Source organism: Platichthys flesus, chromosome 4 (genome assembly GCF_949316205.1).
Source record: "Platichthys flesus chromosome 4, fPlaFle2.1, whole genome shotgun sequence".
In the NCBI taxonomy this organism is placed as follows: domain Eukaryota; kingdom Metazoa; phylum Chordata; class Actinopteri; order Pleuronectiformes; family Pleuronectidae; genus Platichthys; species Platichthys flesus.
This window is the reverse complement of record NC_084948.1, coordinates 23,748,228-23,775,232: the sequence shown is the minus strand read 5'-3', so window position 1 is coordinate 23,775,232 and position 27,005 is coordinate 23,748,228. Positions and strand designations below refer to the sequence as shown.

At 42.4% G+C, this 27,005-nt stretch overlaps 1 protein-coding gene across 3 annotated transcripts in view; it reads left to right on the top strand.

Annotated features, from left to right (window-relative positions):
* The window catches only part of LOC133952412 (cell adhesion molecule 2-like), a 137,731-nt gene extending 117,226 nt beyond the window's left edge, over positions 1-20,505 (top strand). For 2 of the 3 annotated variants that reach the window (XM_062386840.1, XM_062386838.1), the window contains 8 exons: positions 2,147-2,299; positions 3,003-3,140; positions 10,224-10,382; positions 10,719-10,809; positions 11,613-11,791; positions 16,744-16,770; positions 18,442-18,564; positions 18,654-20,505. In XM_062386840.1, the coding sequence (XP_062242824.1) occupies positions 2,147-2,299; positions 3,003-3,140; positions 10,224-10,382; positions 10,719-10,809; positions 11,613-11,791; positions 16,744-16,770; positions 18,442-18,564; positions 18,654-18,772 (989 nt within the window). In that variant the 3' untranslated portion in view covers positions 18,773-20,505. The remainder of the gene's footprint in view (positions 1-2,146; positions 2,300-3,002; positions 3,141-10,223; positions 10,383-10,718; positions 10,810-11,612; positions 11,792-16,743; positions 16,771-18,441; positions 18,565-18,653) is intronic. The other variant, XM_062386839.1, reaches the window with a different exon arrangement.
* The last annotated feature ends 6,500 nt before the right edge of the window (positions 20,506-27,005 follow it).

The following is a 27,005-nucleotide window of genomic DNA, read 5'->3' as shown; positions in this document are numbered from 1 at the left end:
GGATGTGCTCTGCTACAGTACCACGACCAAATGTTTGTATTAAGCCCCATAGCAGATAATAAGCTGGAACTCCGAAGGCACAGCTTGTTATTAAATTTTAATTCTGGCTTTGACGATGGAATTTATGTACGCTCGAGTTTATTCTTGGATAACAAAGAGTCTATAAAAGGAAACTTCTCAGGGCCATCAATATCTTTATAGCCGATCTTTATTTTTTTTTCCCCTTTTCAGCACGTGTGTGATTATATGATAACGATCGTCAAATGTTATGGTGTAATTGTAGCTGAAGAACAACGTTGTTGGTAATGACCTCCGTCTGTGTAGATCTAATAACCATTTCAGCCAATCTAATTTAATTGTGTATCACATGGCTGCCGTGCACGTTTATCACCCAAATCAAACGGGAACGCGGCCGGTGATTAATGGTTTTCATGGAGTTGTCTCTTTATCGGCGAGGACGCCACTTTGCATTGACCACGTTAATTAAATCCTAACGTGCACCCACTCCTGCCGCGTTTTGCCAGATTTGCTTTGGTTGTACAATCCAATATAGTTCAAATTAGCTGAGATGAAAGAGTGTCCGGGGAGAGGGAGCCGGCCAGGCCTAACGGGACGAAGGATTAAGAGTGTGTAATTTACTCGATGAAGACTCCCCCCCCCCCCCCCCCGCCCTCCGTGGTGGCTCCGCTGGTAGGAGCAGGTGATTCTGAATTTCAAATTGTATAGGAGATGACAGGTGCAGGATGACCTTTCTCAGCCGGGGCTACATGGTCTTTCCCCAGGTTAATGAGGGAGAAGTCACATCTGAATGAGCAGCAGTGAAGGCGTCCGGTGTTATAGGAAAACAAAAGGTATTATTTCAAACTGTGTGTGTTTCAGAAATCTCACGGTGATGGTAAACGAGTTGCTGACCTTCGGAGTAGTTGTTGTATTTCCACTGTGTGTACTGTTAGTGTAGCAGCTATTTAAATAATGTAAAGACAATTAAGTATTGAATATTCGGTTGAAATTGTTCTCCACAAATAATCACACTAGTGTGTTCCATGGTTATGCGATAGTTTCTAAATATCACATTTCCAATCGGGTCGCAATACACTTTGCTTCAAATAACAATTGCTACGAGATAAATTTGTAAAACTGTAACACAATATGAGGGATGATTAATAAACACTGTATTGTTGCTCATCCCTTATCCTTTTCACTGTGACAGTGGGATATGTGGTTCTGTGTATGGCATGCAGAAGCTTGAGCCTTTCTGCAGCGGGGTCAGCTCTGTCCGTCCATCACTCATAACCTCGTTGAACTATGACTGAACATGCGAAGCTTCAAAGGTGCCACTCGAGGAAAAATCTTCCAAAACCATTATTTTGCAGAAGTTTAGGCAGAATTATTATGTGTTTCCCAACGTTAAATCAGTTTTCACACACAAATTAAAAAGTATTAAAGTTGCAGATAGATTTTAGACAAGATATCACTTGAGCCAAATGATATAAATTTAGAGGATTTTGTGTATGTGTGTGTGGGGGGGGGACCTTTTGCAGTGGCCGCAGGTTTGAATCCGACCTTGCCCTTTGCTGCTTGTCAGCCTCACTCTCTCTCTCCCTATTTCACGCTACCTTGTCCTATCCTAAATGTTGAAATGTCCCCAAAAAATATATATAAAAAAATCGTATCTCTGCATGTCCACGCCAAGGTTTCAGTATCAGTGTTCAGGGTGAGAAATGTCAGCGGCAGAAGCATTTGCTAAGAGTGTTTAAGTGAATGTAAATCAATGCCTGGGATGTGGAATGTACCCTAAATAAATATTGTAATCTAGGACTATAAGCTTTCTGTGCTGCCACGCTCCAGTGCGTCCCCGCCTGATACCTTCTGTATTCTCACTGACTGTGAATAAGACTGTCAGCCTGGAATGCAAATCTCAGGCGAACGTTTCATACCATTGGCCACGGTGTGTGTTTGCAGCATTTGACAAACAATTTGAAATAACTGAAGGCGTAGTCGACCTTGTTTGCGGTAAAGGTCATCTGAATTCCACATGGCACCGCTGAATCTGCCCCCGTTAATGAATTCCTTGTCTCTCTTTTTGTTTGTTTGTTTGTCTGTCTGTTTGTTTCCTGTGCTCTCTGTGATTCCCCCCCCGGTGCAGCTCTGAGAGACCACAGAATCGAGCTGGTGCGAGCCACGTCGCAGGAGCTCACCATCAAAATCGGTGACGTCAGCCTGTCGGACGAGGGCCAGTACACCTGCTCGCTCTTCACCATGCCTGTCAAGACCACCAAGGCCTTCCTCACTGTTCTGGGTGAGCACGTCCGTTTTGGCCCAGTCTCCACAGGCCAATTACTTGTGGCTAATTCCTCACATTCTTGACAGCGTGAATACCTGCACCCTTTTTTTTTTAAATGATAGCCCATTGCTTTCCTTCACCCTTGTTACTTTTTAGGAAAATAACATTTCTGCTTAACATTTTACCCTTTTCAACAAGAATAAACTTTGACAGTCAAGCCTGCAAGAAAGTAGTTTAACTCAGGACGACCACAAAAACTCAAATAGTGAGAATATGTTCACACCTTTGTAAGACAGGTGTGCTGGATGATAGTCAACACTCGTGTTTTACATTTCTTTGTCAAGCATCTCACAGGCTGACAGGAAGATAGCAACCGCAGTTATTTATTATTATCTGTATTTAATAAACATCCTTTTATTATTCTTATTTATTGTCAGCCATCATTTTTCTTTCAATAGAATTCATTTGGGGATTTTTGTTGTTGTTGTTTTTTTGTCCTACCTTCAAAAAATAAGTTTGTGAAAAAGCCTTCAGCAAATATTCAATTTGCTCTTGTCACCATGATAAGAAGGCATGGATAACAGAAAGTGAATTCTGTCATTCAGTGAATCATTCTGAGTTGTCTGAGGTAAACAGGATGTTATAGCTCACCGGGCTGTTTCCAATCTCTTGGGTACGTTCAGTATGTTGCTTATGATTATAGTTCCCTGCACCACAGGAGTACCGAGCCGGCCGGAGATCACAGGATTCACCAAGCCGGCCATGGAGGGCGACGTGATCACCCTGACGTGCACCACATCCGGCAGCAAACCAGCCGCCCACATCCGGTGGTTCCGAAACGACAAGGAGGTCCAAGGTAAGTGTCCGCTGTGGATTTCACTGGGAATCATCTCCTCTTGACACTGGTCCCCTGTTGGAGACCTCATTACTGTCAAGTCATTCCTTTGTGCTCATATTCATGCATTGCTCCACCGGCTGTGCTCAAACTGTGCCATGATTCACGTGGCTCACAGCCGGGCCGAGCTGTTGCTGTTGTTGTGTGGATTGTCCAAGTTCTCCTTGTGCCTCCAAGGGTTTTCTCTGGGTATTCCAGCTTCCTCCCACAGTCCGAAGACCTGCAGGTCCGCTTAATTGGAAACTCTGTGTTGCCCATAGGTGTGAATGGTTGTTTGTCTCGGTATGTCAGCCCTGTGATCCTCCATCTCTCGCCCCGATGTTAGCTGGGATTGGCTCCAGCCCCCCAGGGACCCTGGATGGACGGATGGATGGACGGATGGAAGTCTTGGTCTTATTCTTGTTTGTTAAATCTAATCTAATCTTTGTTTATATAACCCAATTCAAAATGAAATCAGACCAAGAAAAGTATCATATTATAACCTCCACCAAGGAAGTTAAGTTATTGCCTGTGTTTGTTTGATAGTTTTCAGGATTATGCAAAAACGACTCAACCAATTTCCATAACATTTTGTGGAGGCTTGAGGATGGACCCAAGATACATCCTCACATTCCTTACTTTCCTTAACATTTTGAGACTCTGATTGTTTCATTGATTTCTCAGATGATAATTCATGGATCTTGATTAAGAACAAATCATCAGAAATGTTTATGGGACTGATCTTTATGCAATTTGGTGCAGATCCAAATAAAAGCCATTCTAATTTAGATGATTGAACTTGATTATTATATTTTAATCGAGCAATAAACTCATGAACTGACAAATTATTAAATGCCAAGTTTGTCACGTAGGCCAATTCATATGCCGGGGAAATGTCATTTGAAGAATAAGAATAATAAAAATTGCATCCTTGCACTTTGAGTAAATGCCTTGTGCGTCACATTAGGTTCAAAAGACAACAGGTGATCATTAATCCTGTGGTTAGAGATGCTACGCAGCCCTCGACACAGTTTGCGTGTGATGAATCGATGTCGTCGGGCTTCCCGTCCGCTCTCGACAGCCGTGTAACCATCAATCCCTCGGCAGCTCCGTCTGAGTTATTCATCTTTTTACGCAGAGCAGCGATTAGATTAGTCACACGAGTGAAAGACGATACAAGAACGCACTGGAAAGGCAAACTCAGGGAGGCCAAGTAGTTTCACCCAGACGGTAAAAAATACCACGACAGGAAAAAAGGAATTATGCAGAAGATGCAGTTTAGCTTTCTGTACTTTCACTTTCTTATATACCTCATCTCCAAGTTCTTTTTATAGCTTGTATCACCATCTTATTTCCAGTGTAAAAAAAACAAAACACAGATAAGACAAAAAGAGAATGGAATGTTTTTTCTCAATGTGATGGCTGAGGTAAGCTGTGTGCAGCTCTTTAATGTAATGGAGCCTGCTGCGGAGACCGGCTGTGACAGTTGCTCTTTATTGAAGATTTGCACCAGAGAGCTTTTTCTTGGTGGTGCTGTCTGTGTCTGCCCAACATGGCACGATGATTGATGGGAGTGGGGCCGGGATATGAAGTTTTCTTGTTGAAATGACATGCACGTAGATTCCTGAAAGGCCAGTGGAGAGATGGCACACAGCATCTCAACCAGACACGCCGTCCATCTCGAGAGGCACTGAAATGATCCATTTCTCTGCCTTGATATAAATCTTTCAAACTTCAAAACTTTATTCTTAACATTTTGGAACATGTCCATTTAAGGTAAAAGGCCAAGATGAAATCCCACAAAGTTTAAGTGATGACAAAACAGTTCCGGGAGAGTTTGGGATCCTTAGATCCAAACTGATCCCCCTTCAAGAAGCACATGATAAACCACATCAGTCCAATCTTCCATTTTTTTTATCAATATAATAAATACTACTGTAAATATACACAAATCATAGTAAAGTAGTAAAGATAGAGTACAACCCTCTCCAGCTAAACCTTTAAAATTATGCTTTTGGTACAAAGCTAGCCTCCTCGATGTCGTTCAAGAAGAACTGAAGGGGGCTCTCACTAAAGAGCTATTTCTTTAAACTAACATTACAAGCTAGTTTGAGGGGCCCCCTCTCAACTCGGGGGGGCCACCCTGTTGCCACGGCCATGCACATACTTCCATTCACATCCAACTCCCATCTTCTGTAGATATCAATAAACATGTGATACCTCCATCCCACCGTCAGGTCAGCTAGAATCACAGGCCGAAAAACAAAAGCACGGTTCCCTGCAATTATATTTCACGCGTTAGACTGCATTGACATGTGATGTGTGAATTACACGTCTACCCCACGTCTGCCCTCAACTGCCGCCCTCGTATACAGATGTTCTTTCATTAGTTTTACTCGTGCACGGCGGGTTTTTATTAAGCCGCTTGGGCAAACAGCCCCGGTGTGATGCATCTCCGACTCAAAGAGAGAAGAAGAACAAAGGACAAGACTGGAAGGCTTCGACTTAAAAACTCCATTTCCATGTCAAAGTGTCAAACAGGAGGAAATGTCAATCAGTGCTGCAGATCCAAGGCTTTTGTAGGCGCCGCTTTAAAGCGCTGTGCAGCGGGAATGTGCTGGGAGCAGCATGTTTTGCCATGGGTTCTTGTGCGGTGGATCATTGCCGCCAGTGTCTGCTGTCACTCAAATCTATCCCCACCGGGGGACCAGTCTACAAAGCACCGCCACAACAGCAGGTGCGATAGCAAAAACATGTCATATTTATTTTATGCTCTGATGATTTGTTTTTTCAACAATTTGTGTTAGAAGCACACGGCATTACAAACCTCAAAATGCAACTGTCATCCGGCGTCAAGCAATTTGTTTGCAGAGTATAGAACCATACAAATTACTTGTGTCACTGAATGACAGCCAGGCGTCAAAATTGTAATCTATTGAGGAACAAAATCCACCCACTCTCCCTTTCTCTGCAAACACAAAACGGCCTATATATTTATAAGAGCCCGAGCTGCGGGGAACACGAGTGTCACAGGTAGATTTTCAAGAAAATAATATCTTTATTCACCCAAAGTGAAGAATATGAGACTTTTGCAAATTGTTCAACGAAGACTCGAGGCCATAAAAAAGTCAACTTAGCAGAACTACAGTCAGCCAAACTTAGAAGCATGTGACGGTAACTGAGCCGAGCTATCTGAGGCCAAAGTGCGTCACAGTGTCTCGTTTTAGTGAGGACGACAATGTGTCCCTGTGGCCTTTGTCTGCTGTGTAGAAAGTCCAAGTACACATTGAATACATTTTTGTGTTTCATTTATCTAAAGAGTTTGCTTTTGATTAGATATTTGATGCTATACAAACATAGTGAAACATCATGATTGACAGATAAGACACTTACCATTAGTTAAAAGCATGTATTTGTGGGACGTCGTTACAAAGGCTCCTCGCCACGATCACCACGGCACAGACAAATTATATTAGAAGAGCAAATTGACAGCATTTATTCTATTGTAGCTTCATTTTTGTACAATGTGGGGAAATGGAGATCTGTTGCATTTAGCTGCAGCTGTGGCTGTAAAGTGCTTTGAGTCGTCAAGACTAGAATGGTTTTAGTTTATTATAGCCCATTCACATCAGTCGATTTTTCCAGGTGTTTATTTTTCTATTTCATTCATTAATTGGTTTTACCATATTTCTCAGTTAACATATTTCTCATCAGCATCATAAACCAAGTGTCCCGGCTCCCATTCGTACACATGTTGCATTAAATACCTGTTTTTATATCAGCATAAAGAGTGAGAGATGTGCTGCTGCTCATATTTAAGCACAATTGCAATGTATTTATCTACCATCTGTTCACCTGTTAAAAACAACAACTCCCTGTATAATTTCCCTTTTCTATTTGTGTCTAATATATTTCGAGAGAATATCTGAGACTCGAGCCACATTACAAGAATATTCCAGCATATGCTGTCGACCTTTTAATAGTTTTTCTCACATTGATTCCTTAATTGCTGTGTTTTTGTTGTTGCTATTTTTAAACACCCACTTTTTCACATTAAATTCAACATTAGTTCTAGCTAATCTGTTTACCTCTTTATACATTAGATAAAAGTAATAAAAGTAATCAAACAAATAAAATTGAAGGAACCAGAAGCCGTGGGGAGAGGTTTATAGAGGACTTATGGGTGTGAGATAAAACCTTTCTGTGGCTTCTGCTTGTTTTTGTTACAATCCTACAAATCAAGACAATCAAAATTAAACCCTAAACTTTATTTAGCGAAATGAATTTAAAAACCAAATAAATGTTTATTTGCAAAACAAATGTGTGCAAACATACTTAGACCTTTTAAATTTTGCCGTCTGAGTATAAACTTTTCCAAAAACTGGGCATTGATCTTGTGCAGGTAATAATACAAATACATTAATAAGAACCTGAGCCCAGTGCACAACTCTTCTCTGATTATATTGGTCGGTTATTTCACCATTTTTCATACTATTCGCTGAGATTGAAAGTGACAACAACAGTTAGACTATTACACCAATGTGTGAAACATGTGACGGTCTAATAACTGAAAATATAATTGTGTGATAAACCTTTGAATTCACGATCAAAAGTTTTATGGAGTCAGAATAATTGTTTATAGGCTTCTCATTTAGAAGTTGAAGCTGAACAGTGGAATACTAATAAAATCCCGGGGAATAATACACTTTTTACACAGCTGATACCAGTTTATTCAAAATATTATTTATTAAATGTGATCAAAGCATAATGGATATCAATCAACATCATAAACAGTTACAATGAGTGGGTTAAAACAGCCTGTTAGCATTAATATATATAAGTGCATAAATATATAGTGTGTTAGTTAAAATAGTGTATTATTACAACTCAAGACCATGCACATTGTTTTAGGCTCGAAAATAAATTAGGATTGTCATGTTCATCTTTACACTATAAATATTGAAGTTTGATCAATAAGGATATGAAGTACCAATGTGCCATTAATAATTTTTTTTTTTTTAATATTTGAAAAAGCCTCTGATGCCTTCATACAATAAAAAAATGCTTTGATGAACTTGACTGGGACAGGTATGGCCCAGAAGTTCGTCCAGTAAGCAGAAGGTCGCTGGTTTGATCCCAGTCTCCCCCAAGTGTCCTCTGGGAAGACACTGAGCCTCAAAGCTGAACTGTAAAGATCTCTGGACGATCACCAGGAGGAGAAAAGCATCATATAAATACAGATATGATTCAACTACACCTGCACCAACTCTAGTATTGTTACACCTGCATGCAGATCTTTTTAAAAAAATACATCAAATCCTGCCACTGAGGCTTCAACTTGTTCAAACACTGAGGAGGAGATTCCCCCCTCCCCCCTCCCGCCATCAGATCTGCTCACATCTCAGGGATCTGGTTTTTAAAGCTGCGGCACCTGGGCGGATTCCCATTGCTCTGTGGCGACGCTCGCAGCCGCCTTGAAAGACTCACGGCTTCCCTGTGGTATCTCTAATGCTGCGGGCGACTTGACGAATGAGAGGAAGAGCTGGAGAGATTTGGTTCTGACGCCACAGAGTCGATTCCTACCCCCTCATGTACTGCAGGGCAAAACGCAAAGCCTCTGACTTCCCCTGTTCGCTCGGGAGATGTGTGATGTTTGATTTCTTCATTTTTTTCATATTCTCATATGAGAGGAATTAGTCAATAACAGTGAGGTGTCCTGGAGGTTGCTGTGTGTGACTGTGTGTGTGTGTGTGTGTCTGTGTGTGTGTGCGTCATGCATTCAAACACCACTGACTGTTATAAAATAAGCCAGAACCGAATAATAGTGCACCATTTCAAACTTTGGTAGAAAAGCGAAAAACACAATTTAACGAATTTACATAATCACATTTTCAAACTCTACAATACAAATTCCTGAATGACTAATTAAGTGATGTAATTGTAATTCACAGTGAAAGAGAATTAATCTTGAAGCTTAAATGAAAACTTCGTCTTCTCGTTTTCTAAGCTTTTGAGACAAAGTTTGGTTGTTTTCAGAGACCAACATCAAACAAACCATTCAAATGTTGATTATCTCTACTTTACAATACAAGCCGCGGTTTATTCTTCACACCCAGACTGAAAAAATATGAATTGATGTAGTTGCAGTAGCTGTGATAGTAAACATCGTTTTGTTATAATCCTCTTGACGTGACAAAATCACAGAGATTCAGTAGAGTGGAACAAATGGATCAGCCCTAAAAGATGATGATGATGATGATGATGATGATGATGATGATGACGTGGGTGATCTTTGTTTCATTGAAAGGGGCTTTTAGTGTTTAATAGACCAAGTGATTAAATGAGTAAATACATGTGCATTGACTGTATTGACTGATTGAGTCAGGGTTGCACTAGATCGTAAGAAACCACCAGGGAGAGGAAGAGGATTGAGGAGGTGTGAGGAGGGTAGAAAAAGTTGTTTGTCCTTTTTGCCTCCAGGGGGCGCAGCGAGCAGCCTTGTACAGATGTTTCTATAGCATTCAAACCACAAAGAAATGCTCCCAATTAAAAAGAGGCGTCTCTCAATGAGAACGAAATGACAGGGCCTTGGGAAAGAAGAGCAAGGTGTGACTACAAATATTAAAATCCATCCACTGCTGCCGGGGGTGTGTGTGTGTGTGTGTGTGTGTGTGTGTGTGTGTGTGTGTGTGCGTGTGTGTGTGTCTGTGTTGACCGGGATGTGTGAGAGATGGTCCTGGAGGAGCAAACACACCCGACCATCCGAGTCAATGCTCGCACACTCTCCGCTCGCCATTCACTCCACTTTGACTTGGCTTTCAAAAGGCCAAGGATTCTAATCCTCAAAGGGGATGCTGGGAAAAACAACAACAACAACAACAACAACACTGCAGCTTTCTTTGTCATGTTTCTCACGTTCCAGTTAACTTTCGTGCACATTTCAATTTTTTTCTGCGCTTCTTTTCAGAAAATTTTATTTCTCCGCATGAAGAACTCCCACAAACCTGTTTCTCCAGTTATATTCAAAGGAGTTCCCCCCCCTCTTGTTTATTTGTCCGCCTGCAGGAACCAAGGAGCTGAACGCCACAGGTAAATCTTTCACCGTCAGGAGCAGCCTCCAGTTGCAGGTGGACAAGCGGGACGACGGCGTGGCCTACACCTGCAGCGTGGAGCACGTGTCCCTGTCCAACCCCTACATGACCACCGAGGTTCTGGAGGTCCACTGTGAGTGCCGTCACACACACACACACACACACACACACACTCCCCACAAAGCTGGATTAGGTGCCAGATTAGTATTGAGAAGAAATACAAGGATTGAGATTACATTTATGTCTGCAGGTTTAGCTTTGCATTTGCTCAGGATTAGTGTAGGATTAGTTTGCAGGTAAGGGATTAGTAGCAAAGCAGAACAGGGATATGGGCTGGAGCTGCGAGTTGCCCGGTGGGTAAAGAGCTAACTACTGTTTTACTTTGTTGGTGTCAGAGTTAAACCCTCCATCACACACTGCTCTCATTGCAATGGATTTTCTCTTCTTTTTCTGCGTGTCTTTCCCACAGATGCTCCCCACCTGGACATCGCACACTCATTGCTCATTCCACAAGAAGGGCAATACTTCAAATTGGAGTGTGTGTCCATAGGCAACCCAATGTAAGTCATCAAAAGTTGTTGTAAAACTTCAATTTGGTGTTAATGGCATGAGAAGGGAAGGAAATTGAGTGTTAGCGGTGAGCGGCTCTGCTTCTGGAAATAAATTACTGATTCATTTTCTCCAATGACATTTCAGAAAATCCTTATGAAAAGCGGTTTAAGCCAGAGAACATTTGATTGGGAGCACAAAAAAAAGGGCAATGGTACAAGACTGTGTATGTCACATAAGAGTGAAGGAACTACACATCCCACAAGCCATTGCAAATTCTCCCTCTCCAACAACTTCCTTTGCTTTTCTGCCTGAATTTAACCTGTAGTGTTCCAATATACTGTAGTGTTTGTCTTTTGAGTAACATTTTTATTTTGTGTTGTCAACTGTAATCATGGGAAATCCTGGTTGCCATGTTTTAAACATCATATAATTCTGTAATCCAATTGTAGCCGACATGATTTTTTGAGTTTGTTGTAAACGGTGAACTCCCCCAATCAGAGACTCCAACACCTGAGGATTGTGGGTAGTTGTGGTCCATCTACTTTACTATACAACAAACTGTAGAACAGACTTTCATTATCTACTATAATAAGTCTGCCTTGGATGGTGGCAATATTATGGCTGATAATCAAAATGTCTATTCAGAAAATGAAGGGTATTTTTTACTTCCAGAACCAGAATGTGGGGCTCCATTGGTCTTCATCAGAGAAAATCATATTCTAAGATTTATCTTTAGCTTATTGGTTATTAACTGACATTAACCCTTCCCCCCAAAAAAAATAATTTCATATTTTCTGTTTTTCTTTCCCAGACCTGATTCGGTGTTGTGGTCCAAAGACGGAGGCGAGCTGCCCGACATCGAGCGCATGATCGTGGAGGGGAGAGAACTCACCATCACCACGCTCAACAAAACAGACAACGGCACATACCGCTGCGAGGCGAGCAACCACCTGGGGACCAGCAGCGCCGAGTACACACTGTTTGTCTACGGTGGGTACTTCAGTCGGGGTCTCGCTACGGATGATCAGTTCTGAGCGTATTATGTGTTCGCTCAAAGATGCTCGGCTTTCATATCAAAGATTCAAAGTCAGCGAGGGGGGGGGGGGGGCTTATCAGTCCTGCAACGTAATCTGAAGAGGTTATAGATGTCTAAATATATATATATATATATATATATATATATATAGGCCGCTGGTATATGTAAGGATAAAAAAAAAAAAGCAGGATAACAAAGCCTTAACATCAACCGTGAATATGAAAGGTCTTAACATCTCCTGGAAGTGACTGTTGTTTTAAAATCAATGAGTGTGGGAGACGTGTGTCTCAGGGAGCGTTACCGTATGCAGACGTACAACTGACAATCATTTACCCGTCATTAGGCGCCGTTCAGGAGCTGACAGCCTCCAGTCACCCGCAGCCTCCGTGAAGGAGAAACAGATAATGATAATGGATACGTGCGGAAATCTGCAAATATGTTTTAAATTAGATTTATCAAGTCGTTAACAATTTGTAACCTGAATAATGTTTATCGTTTAACCGGTTTGGTTTGGATGAATTAAAAAACAATAACACCTAGACCCTGCCAGTGTGTCTGCAAGGTTGAGCTGTAGATTTATTTTATTTGTTAACATTTCAAACAGCCATTGGTTGCCATAACTTTAAATTTATCAAGCTAATTCTTAAATCTGCACAGAGTGTGGTTACCAATATATTAGAACTGTGTAATTGTACTATGACAGGCTAACAAATGCAAATCTCACAAGATAATTAGCAACGCGATCATCGGGCTGCAAATTGAAGGAGCATTTTAACCTTAATACAATAATACATTTTATAACCACAGAAGGGTATAAACGATTTGTAGTCAATAGGATACAACATTTAAAAGTATTATAATATTACTTTGTATTTCTGATTAATTGGATAAGAAGAGTAAAACATGGCCAGCCACAGTATTTATCGAACACAAACAAAAGTGTGGTAAATTCAGAATCCGTTGTCATTCTATATGTTTTATTCAGATTGAGATTAATTGTATTTTAGGAGCAGAATTTGAGTCACGTGGCTAAATCATCCATCTTTCTTTCACACCAATTCCTCGAGTTTCATATATTTCTTGTCTCATCATCGCTCAGGGATATAAACCTGTTTACTTACGTGCACCACAACTATCACCACACCTATCACCACACCTATCACCACACCTATCACCACACCTATCACCACACCTATCACCACACCTATCACCACACCTATCCCCACACCTATCCCCACACCTATCACCACAACTATCACCACAACTATCACCACAACTATCACCACAACTATCACCACACCTATCACCACACCTATCACCACACCTATCACCACACCTATCACCACACCTATCAACACACCTATCAACACACCTATCACCACAACTATCACCACACCTATCACCACACCTATCAACACACCTATCACCACAACTATCACCACACCTATCACCACACCTATCACCACACCTATCACCACACCTATCACCACACAGGTTCAGCTCATGGACTCTCTCCCCTCTTAGGAAACGGGGAAAAGTGTCAAGGAAGCAGAATTGAGCTTCCAATGGCGCCTGGAGGAGAGATAAGTTAATCCGAGACAGTGGAGGGAAGAGAGACAGCAGGGTGTGGGTAACGGATCTTTAAGGCCTCTGCGGCAGGTGTTTGTAATGTTTATCAAATACAGCCAAGTCCCCCCAAAAGTTTTTTTGCCAATTAAACAGTCTCCGCAGGAGAGTGCAGTTTGCTTGGGAGTGACTTATCACAGCTCACAAGCGGCTACAGGATGCACGGCAGCTTCTTTTATTAAAATTTTAAAGAGCAGAGGGTTTTTGGGAGAGTAACACTAGAGGACACACTTTAGCTTTTGTTATCTCACTCGCTTCTGTCAGCGTGCTCGACGAACAGGGCGAGGCAGCGACGTCAGGCTCGTCCACATCATCCTGTCACATCTGGGAGCGCCATGTGCTGCCTTCTCATTCCTCATGTTTCACAAATTAATATAAATATATATAGAAATAATTCAAATTTGTTGTTAGAAATACAGGGTATATGTGCCGAGGAGCTGTTCCCCACTCTTTGGGAGATCAACCGAGGCAAAGATGCGGTTTACGAGGGACGGATGAGAGATGGAGTGAAGCAGGTAGAAGACGAGAGCGACGTCCTCGTTTCACCGATGACGACAGTCGTTCTCCAGCTCCTCTGTGTCTGGCTAAATACTTACCGGGTCTCTTTTGCGGGCGTCTCAGCCTCTTAGCCTAATTTACTAATGACAGCCGAGCCACGAAGCAATAAATGTTATCGCTCATCCGCAATTCATCATCTTCCCCCGATTATGCTCCATGATACACTGTATTAAATAAAGCAAGGAAATGCCACACATGATAATTACCCTGTCTGAGAAGCCGGGGGAGATGGTAACAGATAGCGGTTTGCTGAAACGCGGCCGAGCTCCACGCTCACATTTCCCTCGTTCATTGAACATTTTCACCTCGACGAGCGCGACACGTGCTGAGACTTTCACTCTCTGTGTGTGTGTGTGTGTGTGTGTGTGTGTGTGTGTGTCGCCTATTCACCAGCCAATCATCAGCTGCTGGGAAATAGAGAACAGATGCTGGAAATCAGAGTCCTTCACGTATGACTCATCCTCTGCCCCAAAGATGTGAAAGAATTGACTCATTCAGAGCTTGAGTCATTTGTGCAACTCTTGTATTTTCATCATCTGTGCATATTTGAGTTTGATGTTGCTTGGATTCACTGAGGTGAAAGGTCAGCAGCAGCAGCATCCACGTGCACTCATTGATTTGTGCTGTTTGGGTTCTTTTTCCTTGTGAGTTTTCTCATGTTGAGCCTTTTCCCTGTGGATAGGTTGTGTGTTTGTCTTTGCTCCACGTTGTTCCTGTTTTCATTTGGCAGACTTCATCACCATCTCCACCCCCCCCCCTCCCTCCTTCCCTCCCCTCCCTAGCCTCCGTTCTTCCAGTTCGATAATGCCGACATTCCCACACCAGGCACAGGCAGCTGTGTTCGCAGGTATGCTTGGACCCCCTCCTCCCCTCCCCCCCAAACGGCCTCGCCTCACCGCTCCGTGCACTCACGAACATGACACCGAACACACACTTGATGATTGATGAGCTAACAACCAGGGCTTTGAGATAGAAAATAACATTGTGTTTCTGGATGAATTCGATACTCTGTCTATTTTTTTTCCTCTTTCCATTTTCATACACAGCACTGGTTACTTCACCGCCAGCTGTCTATTTGTTATTTATAGCTGTTCTCTGATTAAAGTTATCACTGGATCAATAAGCGGACCTCTGAGAGTAAGTTATCGAATCGGGTTACAGCGGTTTGTAAACCACCAGGAGCAGAGAATAGAACATGTTTTATACTTTAGTTCTGAGGCGTAATGCTTTCCACTGTTTGAACCACGCCCGACAACACGTTTACACTCACGTTCAAACCACGTTAACCAGTGTGTTTACTTCGGTTCACGTCTCTTAATGTAATAAGCGTTGTAGTGTTTGTGTCTGACTTTGTCGTGTTGAGCCACAACCGCTCTCCGCAGGTAAAATATGCAAAGTAGCTGCTTTCACAGTCGGAGAAGCTTTTGATGTTGTGTGAGAAAACAGAGGTTAGCCAGATTCGGGACGTGCTTCATTTCGATAATCAACCTGCGGAAAGTTTTCTTTCAAACAAAAAGGAATTATGTTTGTATTCAGTTTCATTCCTTGAGGTGAAGCAAAAACATTTTGCCTGTATTATCTTCCTCCGTGGAATATTCGGAAAAACAAAATTGTTATAGAATAGCTGCAGGATCTTGTGTCTGTGCACGTGGAGCTTGTTGGTCTGTGCACAGTCCCAAACAAAACAGGACCCCACTCTTTAACACTTTGATCCAAAGCAGCACTGACGGTAAAACAAAAACACAGACAACAAACTCCACATGGGACCTTTAAACTCTAAGGGATTTGGCCTCTAGAAGCAGTGCTTTAAAATATGTGTCAAAAATATTTGTATACTCTGCCCGAGATTGTCTTTTTTATACTCAGGTGCAGGTGGATGACGTGTTACCAGTTAATGAAAAGTACCTGGGGGGGGGGGGGGGGGGGGGGGGGGGGGTTGCTAGGTCATATTTTCTCATTTACCTCTGGTTGTTGAAGAAACATATAAACTGTTGAATCCACATTACATCTGCAATCTACATTATATCTTATACCCCCCCCCCCTATGAAAGTACTTGTAAATTCAATAAATTCAGATTTTTATTTGGACCTGCACCAAATTGCATAAACTCATAGAGACCAGTCTCCTTAATATGCATGATTTTATTTTTGCATGAAGATCCAGAAATGATTTCCTGGGAAATTAGTGAAAATAGTGATAATGTTAAAGTTCTCTCTTAGCTCTTGACACATCTTCCACCAATTTTCATGGAAATCTGTTCTGTAATCTTGCTGAGAAACAAACAAACAAACAAACAAACAAACAAACAAACAAATAAACAAACAAAGCGGCAGGGGTTAAAACGAGACCCTCTGAAACACAGACTTGTTGCTCAGATGCAGCAAATACCAAACCTATCTGCATCTTGTTACAAACCACTGATATCTGGTGGACAGACCCATTAAGATCACATCAAGAAACTCACCAGTAAATGAAAATGTGTTCTTCATCTCGTCAATGACTCCTGTGTTCCTCTTCCCAGTCACAGTTTCCAGTGACACCAGTTAATCGTGTGTTTGAGACCTTCGCTTTCCGTCACTTCGGTCAAAGTGGAAAACAAAAATAAAAGCACCATGTTAACTTCTAGTGTTTCCTTTGAACCTTGTGTTCATCTTGTTTTATCACGGTGTTGTTCCCCTCATCTTCCCTTACTGCTGTCACTGTCTGCAACCCTGGCAACAGCCAAAGACTTCCCAGGGCCCACGACAGGTAAATATCCCACTGGACCATCATTGTTCAAATCAAGCCAGATGTCACAGTGTGTGATGCCGGATCTGGATCTGGGTCAGGACACATCACGGCCTTTGCCCAGCATGAGCCAAGCCATCACCATGCATGGACGCGCTCTCCACTGACGCCAGCCGCTTCCTCTCTAGCCGCGTGTCACAGGCTGTTATCACACCATAGGTCATTTGGGGGGGGGTTGCTTTGTCTCAGAACCATCTCTATATTCCATCGTGCACTCCGAGTGATGCTGGGCTGGGGATTGTGTCTGTGCCGCTGTGTAAATATTGGATTTTTAGATCGTGTGGGTACGGCAGCGAATGGAAAGGAACGGACCAAAATTTTTATTTCTATCGCTCACGTTTCTGATCACGTAAATAAAAATTATTATTACATTTATTTAGATGCACGTGTGGGTGGTGTGTTGTTTCTCCAAGGTTTAAAATAGCTGGGTTGGGTCGATTAGAGGCAGGATGAAAAGAAAATAGAAAGAGTTCAAGTTTCATTCATGTAAACTAAACTAAAGTGTTGTTGAAATCCTCTACCCCCGTATTGATTATACATCTGCAGCTTGTCCCGAGGATTTACGTGTGAATTACAGCTCAGTTGGACGAGGACAAATGCCGACTGGTCATTTACTCCCCCAGAGCTGCTCTGCTCGTCTCTGCAGTGTGATATGAAAACTTGCTTATGCTCCTTGTTGACAGTGGAACACCTGCACAGGTCATCACATCCATCGACATCCAACCAAAAACTCATCTAATTCAACGGTTGTAGCCGTTAACATTTGATTTGCTTTGGAAGTCTGAATCTCCTCCTGCCTGTGAGTCCCCGATAAAACAGTCGTGGTTCCATTCCGCATGGGGTTAAGCTGCATGTTCCACAATTTTCATATTTTCTTTATTTTGTGTGTGTGTGTGTGTGTGTGTGTGTGTGTGTGAGTGTGTCATTTGGAACGTGCCTCGCTCCCTGTGGATGTTGCTGGAGATGCCGCTTGCATTCTGTTAACAGAGGAGCGTAACGAGGTTTGGAGGAACATCCCCGTCGTCATCTCCCAGGGTCACTTTGCAAAAAAAAAAAGAACCCGAGCACAAGCCACAGCCATTCATCAGCTTGAGATAATGAGAGCGCACGAGGTGCACGGTGAAGACACAGCCACTTAGGGGGTTATTACACAACTGACACCAAGGCATGCTCCTGCCTCGGGAACCCTCAGCTCGCTCGCTGCCCCCCCCGGATGCCGAATGTTAAGTAACACTGACTTTTTTTTTTTGTTGTTGTTGGTTTTAAACTGATCCTCAGCAGAAGAATGTGGCAACAAGCAAAAAAACACACAATCAAACAAACAAGAGCTTTTTTTTTACAATTGTTCAGAGAGTTGTGTTTCCTATGATTACTCCTTTTAAACGTCGACTCAAGCTCTTCAGAGCAGCGACGTCAGGTTGCTCTAAATATGGCAGCCGCTCATTTGGGGGCTGTGGAGTCTTTGTTCGCTGAGGAAAAAAGCTGCATCGGGATAATTGAAGGAGCAAAATATTTTCAGTAAAATGTCTGCAGCTGCGTGAGACACCAGCTGAACGTCTTGCAGGTGTTAATATCATCTCTCCACATTTCCCCCCCCCCCCTCTCTCTCTCCCTCTCTCTGCCTCACTTCAGATCCTAATGCTCTGGGACAACACGGACCGGACCACGCTTTAATCGGCGGCGTCGTTGCAGTCGTGGTCTTCATCACCTTGTGCTTGATAATAGTTCTCGGGCGATATCTGGCCAGACATAAAGGTAAAGCAGGTCACCGGAGCTGCCTTGAATAGTAATTTACGTGCCTGGAGGGCAATGTGTGTGGATTAACTCGCTCTGTGGGTCCACAGGGACGTATCTAACGCACGAGGCCAAAGGAGCGGAGGACGCCCCCGACGCCGACACAGCCATCATCAACGCCGAGGGGAACCACGTGCACGCAGAGGAGAAGAAGGAGTACTTCATCTAGACTTCACTCTTCTCCCTCGTTTCATGACGACGTGTGACAGCAGACATGCAATTTGTACTTGCCTCAGCATCACTGTCTGTTTTTACTTAATTCCACATTCTTTTTTTTCCCCGTGCTCATGCTCTGATTTGCTGGTTTTGTAAGCATCCGCTGGTAATAATCGCCTTCTCCTTTTGTAAAGCACTGTGCCCCATGTGCAGTTGGATCATGTCCATTTCAGTTTTTGCGGTGCCTCATTGCTCTGTACACTTCTGGAAGGTTTTTCTTTATTTTGTAAAAATTCAGAAGCGACGAGAAATGTGCTTCAGTTCAACTTTGGAGTCAAGATTTAAATTTTCGGGCTGTTTTTGGCTTTCACAACAGATAATGTAAAGTTCATAGATTTATCAAACATTGACATCAGATGCTTCTTTTTAGGGATTGGATGTTCCCGGGTGTTGCCTGGAGTTTTTACCCCCTCCACAGCCATATACTACACATCTTTTTAAAACAACGTCACACAGCCGACCAGACACACAAACAAAAACGTAGAAGCACAATCCAGTGCGATTGTCTCCAGATGAAATCGACTCCCACTTCTCGCTGTCAATGATTTCTTTTCCAGCTTTTCTTTGTTTTGTTTTATTACTCATGCTGTTGATTATTGAGAACAAGTCAGAAAATTAAAGCACAAAGTCTGAGGACTAACACAGAGAAGGGAAAACACATCAACCGTCTCAGGATTCAATATGAGTCGAGTCGGGGGGGGGGGGGGGGGTCAGACACGCGATGAGGAACTTTAATTTCGGTCGGTGATTTGATGTAACATCCAAACCGAGCGAGTGGAACCTTGTGGGGGTTCATTATTTATGTTGAATTCTATTGAACAACTATGCTCAATGTGTGGATATTGCTGTAAAATACTTTGCCAGCGTGAATATTGGTGAACGATATTGTTGAAACTTGGGATCCCTGACACATTACAGTTTTGTATATTAGCATACACAGTAGTTAAAGTATTCCATGAGTCTCCGATCTTTTTCTTTCTCCACTCATCTAAACAAGAGGTTGTTTTGTCGTGAGGTTTGTAAATAATGTGTAAGTATTGGATTTCAGTGAAAGGAAACCACTCTGGTTATGGCTTTTCATTTCAGGTCATTTTGATGAGATTGTTTTTGTTTCTCGCACTTTTGAAGATTTCTTCAAACAGGGATTCTCATCGCTTAATTGCTTAAAATGTAAAAAGAAAAGAAAAAAATCTGGTCAGAATATATGTATTTATTATTATGATTGATTGACATTTATTATATAATGCTATATTGATTGATATTATTGCTGTTATTACTAAAGTAGTTGTCCGACATTAACTTTTCCATTTTTTAATTCTCAGACGTATCATGAAAAACAATACAAGGATCACCGTTATGGCCTTTGAGTTTGCTGCAAACAGTACTAATGACATGTTGAGGCATTGGTGAATCAGACATCCCCTCACTTGTATATAGTCACTGTATCTAAGACATTGAACCTCATCGCCAATGCTCATACATGTTATTTTGTTAGTTCAATATGATGCTATAAATAACTCATTTTGTACAAAGTTTTAATCGCTGTAATTAATTTGCTTTTTATGGGGGATGTGTGAGGTTTTTTGCTTTTTTCTCAGTATTGAGTATTCACTTTTCAACTATGCCACTGTAAAAAAAAAGAAAAAAGAAAAAGAGAGACAAAGTGTGGATTAAAATATGAACAACTTGAAACGTCTGTTGTCACCAGGTTTGTACTTTGAAATCCACTCATGACGCGGTTAAACCACATATCAGTCAAGAGAGCCGATGTTGATGGGCGGTGCATTGACCAAAACACAGCTGTAATGGTTATTGTTCCATGAATAGAGTATTTCTCAGCCTTTAGTATCAATAATACATGCATAACCTCTAACTCGTAGATGGATCAAAAAGCCAAGAAGCTCCTCGGGAGGATCGCCTCAGGCCCTCGGGCTCCGCTCATGATTTGTGCATTAATGCAGGGTGACACTCGGAAGACTCCGGTCTCCCAGAGTTCCTCCCGTCTCACCGGAGCGGAGTTCAATATGCTTGAAGTGTCTTTGTGAATCTTCCCCCAGATGTCGGGACAGCCGGCTGCTGCTGCCCCTTGTTTTAACAAACGACAGGGAGGAGGCTAGGTGAGGGAGTCTGCAGGCGAGCCGCTCCGTGCCACATGGTGAAGGATGTCGGGACGCAGCTGATCGCTTTAATTGGAAGATGAAACTTTATTAATCCCTGTGGGGAAATTAGATAAATGGAAAAGAAAAACAGCGATGGCATCTAACAAGGCGGAATGCAAATGGGAATGCATTTAGTTGAGAAGATAATAAAAATAAGCAATAAATGGAGAAGAGGATTGAAGAAGTAAAACAGTTGCTGGGGAAACTGCAGATGTTGCTTTTGCATCGGTGCAAATATATTAAAGACGAGTGGAAGATTGATTTACAGATGGGTGCAGGTGTTACCAGTGTGCTTAATTACTGCATCCAAACATGTACATGGGTATTAGAATTCAGAAAATCAAATAGTGTTTAAATATCATGGAAACATATGGAAACAATCTACATGCAAAGTGCAGATGTGTAAAAAAGGCTATCACTGTCTCTGAATAAGGACTTTAAGTATAACAGTCTTTGGATTTGCATTATAAACAATAAACCTGATTAGACTTCCATTTGAATAAAGGAAATGTTAATTATAATATCATACATACACAGTAGTGAGCTGGATACTATATATACAATGAGCCCTACCAATTAAGAGAAACCAAAAAAAAGGCCTTTTATGGCCCATTAGCATCACTTCAGTGACACAGATTAACTTTTGGATATTTCAGGATGGATATAATAGGCCTTTGCAGATTGCTGAGCTCATATTGAATATCTCCACATCCTTCGAGGGAGAGATCTCGTTCCAGGACACGGGGCCCGGGTCATTACCATCCTCCATTCTTCAGCTCCCATTGACCTTGAGCATAATGTTGCTTCCCAGCAGACTAATGCCGCCATTACCAGCGCACTGTCCGGCCAACCACCTGCCTCCTCTTGCACAATGCCTCGCTCCCCCCCCCTCACCTTGTCTCCTCCTCATCGCCGAGACGCCTCCCGCTGCTCACTTCATAATCATTACCACCAAAAGCTCAGCCAGTTCAAATAAACATCAGCTCCCACTATCGCGCTCCTCGGCGATATTAAAAGCTCAGTGCTTCGTTAAGCCATGTAAATTGAGATAGACTGTCTTGAGTAATGCCTGGCGGATAATAATGCTCCGTATCCATCATAATTTAGTAATTGGATATCAAAGGAGGGGGGGGGGGGGGGGGCGTTCATGGGAAGTTGTTAAAAAAAAGAAGGAGTTGGAAAATGGATTTTGTCTTTACCCTAGAAATGTGAGAACCGTACCCTGGGCAATGTAACAACCGCAGCATGACCTCTGAGGAGAACCTGTAAGTCTTACTAAACTGGAGAAACTGATCCCCCCCCCCCCCCAACCCCCCTCCCCTGCACCCTGTAGGCACCGTCCATATCAGTCCTCCAGCTCACAATAAACTCTTATCATGGCTGAACAGACGTTTCTGACAGAATCCTTCAGGGGGACAAACTGATGTCTTAAAAAAAAAAACATTATCACACTTTAACATATTAGGTCAAAAGCACAAAGGTGATTTTACAGTGATGAGCTAACAGTCCCTGCAGTTAGTACAATTACAAACAGTTTGTGCCGCTTCTTCAGTATTCGCCTGTTTTCTTTTGTCTCAGCAAAACTCGGGCAGAAGAAAAGTAAAGTTCCTTGACTGTTTTCAGCACAGTCTGGTTTTTTTCTGTCTTTTTCATCCCACTCCTCCGCTATAGATTAGTGACAACTGGAGGAGCCGTGGCTCAGACTGTGCGTGGAAAAGCCCTCCAACCCTGACACAAATAGCGGGCCCTCTCTTTTTGGATTAACAGCACCAAGTTTTTATGCAGAAATAACAGTAATTCCACTTGTTTTCACCATCCGAGCATGTAAATGGCCCAGTGTAATTCACTGGGCCATTTGCTGAGGAAGGAAAAGGATCAAAGGATTTCAAAGATGGAGTGGGATTGCGGAGAGAGGGAGAGTGCGGCGCCGTGCACGCTCGACACAAGTGATGAGGAGCTGTTTGTCGTCTGGATCATGGTTTTAATTGCAGATTTAATTGGATATCAGTGACACTGATAACAATAAGCACAATATCCTCTACTGGGAATTTTTTTTTCTTTCTTTTACTTTATTTATACTGGTGCAGGAGCCATATGGACTGTTTGTTTGGCCTGTGGTGATGCTGGTTGCAACCTTCGGAGTCCATTGACGTTAGTCTGATGATGAATTTATGTCTGGGGGCAATAACTGCAGATATCCTGGCCTCCATCTTCCACTCAGCGTACACAGTTCACAGTCTGAATAGTTAAAGTCCGGCTAGATAACGTATGTTATGATTTGGCGCGATACAAATAAAAAATGAAATGGAAGTTTTTAGAATTTAATGTCTTTACACACAAAACATAAACTTTCCTACTTTCTGCAGGTGGTTTGAGATTCAGATGACATTTGGGCTAATCTCTGTTACCAGCTGTTTGTCCCAGCCGACCGCTGCTGCAGAGCACTGGTGTCCTGTTTATTCAAAGTTTAATATTGAACCTATCATGTGTCCAAATCACATCAACATTCCAACTCTGCACGTCAGTGGGGCCTTAACAATACAAAGGTCAAGTGTGAGGTCGATAAGAGGAAGAGTTCTTGAGGTATGTCCTTCACATACAGACAGACTTTGAATATGTGCCCGTAGTTAAGTTATATGATAAATGTACACAGTTCAATGGCAGAGTGGAGCTGTCCCTGCAGGTTGATTTAATCGTGTTTGTTACTCATCATGTGAAGTGAACACATCTGTTCCTGGAGGTTATCTGAGGACGTAGACATGTTCTTGGTTCACAGACGCTGTCCCACATCCAAAACCTGCACAGAGACCAAGGGCATGTTTATCTATTTATTAGAATTGTATTAATATTGAAAGATCCCCTGGACAAATTGCACCAAATTCGACACTGTACTTCCTGGGGCCCCTTAACAACACAACTACCAAGTGTGAAGCTGATCAGATGGAACGGTTCGGAAGATATGCGAGTGGCATACAGACAGACAGACTAACAGAGACCTCTAGAAGTATTAGATTGTGTCTCTCTCATATTGCTTCCCCGGCCAGAACAAATATTTTTGGAAGAGTTCTCTTGTAATCATCGCTCTGCACCCACAGGCGAGGTGCAAGGAGCCGACAGTGGGAGATGAAATTCAAACATTTTCAATATCCTCCTTTTCATTTTCCGAACTTTGGGGGACTTGTTATTGTTGCCCTTAGAAGCCCGGGGGGGGGGCATTGTTTGTATAAATGGTTTTGTCCTTGATTGACAGTCGCTTCTAACGGTGAATTTGGCGGAATAATAATAACAGCGTGTTTACAACCTCTGCTGCTCCCACTTTTGGAAAGAAGAGTCTCTTCAGGAAAAGTAAAAGATCGTAGTGAGGCCGAGTGGCGTCGCAGGTACACTCCCAGACATTTGTCAAAAACACCCGAAAGCCGAGTGTATTCTCACTTTAATACTTTCCAACAGCAAATTTTCCAGTTGAGCTCAAAGAGGGGGAGCACAGCTGAGCTCTCCACTTGACTTATAGCGACAACATTCACGCCTCATCCGTATCACTGACGAATCCGAGGGGCTGCGGTGGATTTCGTCCTGAGAAGTGTTTTGCCTAATCATATTTGATGAGATTAAACAGATCACTCACACTTACACTGGTGACGGCGCCGGGTGGAAGTTAGGAGGAGTCAAATGATCTGGAACAAAGAACATGAGCTTGTGTATCCCCCTGGATGCATCACCATGCCATTAGTCTAGATGAATGTGTACAGTCAGATACAATTCCCTTGTTTGCTGCATGAGGGCTTCCACTCTGTGAGGCGGCGGCGGCTTCACCGTTCAAATCAGGCCACATGCAGGCCCGGTGGATTGATGACTGGAACAGGGCTACCCACTGTATTTTAGAGTCATTCATCCACACTGGCTCACATCCTCTGTGGTTCATCTTTAAAAAAAAAAGACCTGCCCTGGGATCGTCTGTCTGCCATTTGATTTATTCCATATCGTATTTTTAGATCTAATTAAAACAAACTTCCCTGCATTGTTTGGATGTATTTTGAACCGCGCAGGCCCAGGAGAATTCATAAAGGGGAGCCTTGTCTTGGGAAGTCATGTGGGGGGGGGGGGGGGGGGGGGGGTAGCGAGTACCTGTGGCATAAGGTATGCAATAAATAGCGTGCCATCTGTTTGGATTTGAGCACTTGAGATTCTTCCAAGGAAATCACCAGAGACTTAATTAAAGTTGGAATATTAGTGAGTGGGAGACTGATGTTCCTCCAATGAAATGATGGCCATAACAAATCATAGCACGGGTTTGATGACAGGGATTCAAATTTCTTTAGGGTGAAAAGACAGCGCTGCCTTTTCTATTAAAGTGCGTTTGTCCTCAGAGATCATCATAAGATACCAAATGATGCTTTTTTCAACTGTGTCTTTTTGTCGCCTTTCAGTTTATTAAAGTTCTGTGAGCTTTTTAAGTGTTAGTTTCCTTTCATGCTGGGGAGGACGCTGTTGGGGAAAGTTTTGCCTTCAGGGCTTCAGAAGGCCTCGTTGGCAGAAAGAGTTTTTGGCTTTTGTTATTTTTTCCGCCACAGATTTTGTTCAGTTTAGGCAACACAACTATTTGGTTAGGCCGGTTAAAATAGATCCTTTTACAACATGAAATGAGACTTTTGGGCAGAAAGCCTTGAACCCAGAATCAGTCATTTCCACAATGTGCACGTCTGTTGGAAACAGTGGAAATGATGGCTGCTCACACAGGAAATATGGTGAATGTTGAAGTGGGGTGTCAGTGGCCAAATGGACAATCAGCCAGTTACCAGAGGACAAAGAGCCACAGTTAGCGGACAGATGATGTGCCACTCGATTTTTTTCTCTCTCTCGAAAACAGGCTAAATTAAAGCTCCAAACACGACGATGCCTTTGTTGAAGGAAGTGTTGAAAGAACTTAATTAATCAAAGTTGTCATTTATTCTGAACGTTCAGACATTCGTAACCTCTGTCAGGAACCTGGCTTTCCTTCTTTTCTGGCTCCACTACTGTGGTAAAATAACATGTATTTTCTTGTCAGTTACTATTAAATTCCACCTGACGGCATCACTGACAAGTGGAGGATTGCAAAGCACGGATGAATTTGTCTAAGCATCAAAAGCAAATGAGCTGGGTGATGTCTGGACACCATCAGTAATGAAGAAGGTCAAGTTTCTGTTTGTAGGATGATATATGAACAATTTCAACTCTATATCAAGTCATGTCCAAGTTCAAAAGCAAGTGTTAAACAACCAAACGTGACCAAGGTGCAGGCTTCACTGTTAAATAACAGAGGAAACATAGAAATATTTTTAAAATTTAAATATTGCACTATTGCAGTAGGAACAAGGTCTCAAACTCAACTCGAATTGAAAGCCAGAGAGGAAAAGGTGGGTTTTAATCAATAATTCAAATATTTCAGTACAAAATCCTAAAATGTCAGATCTTAAATAACAGGAATAAGATTTTAAATATACATACCTGACCATAATAACATGTTTTATCTTGTATATTCTATTATTGAAATACCCTTTTCCAGATAACACCCTCTAGAATGCAAACACTGACGCTTCATGCCTAAACATTGTATTAAACCGGCTCTAACAATCTGCTGCGGCTGCAGGATGTCAGATGTCTGGATGTGGGTGGACGTCAGGTGTTGGCATCAGCCTCATTATCGTCCAAGTGTCTTTTTTCCCAGAATGTATAATAATGGCAGAGGACGACATCAGGTTTAATTGCACCCCAGTTTGAAAATAGCACCGGCGCAACATATGCTTTGGCTCGATGTGTCTATCTGTCACCTCAGTAATCACACACACACATTTATATATCTGGTAAACACTTGATTTCGCTTGCTGTTGAGGCTCCTACTGTGTTTATACATTTAGGAATCTCAGTAGGTATCTATTATCACTTGAACTGCGCCGTGTGGAAGGCATCAGGAGCTCTGGAGGTTTTGAATGCTTCTCGGAGATCACACACCTGGGTGCTGAAATCAGAAATTTTTTCCGATGTCTA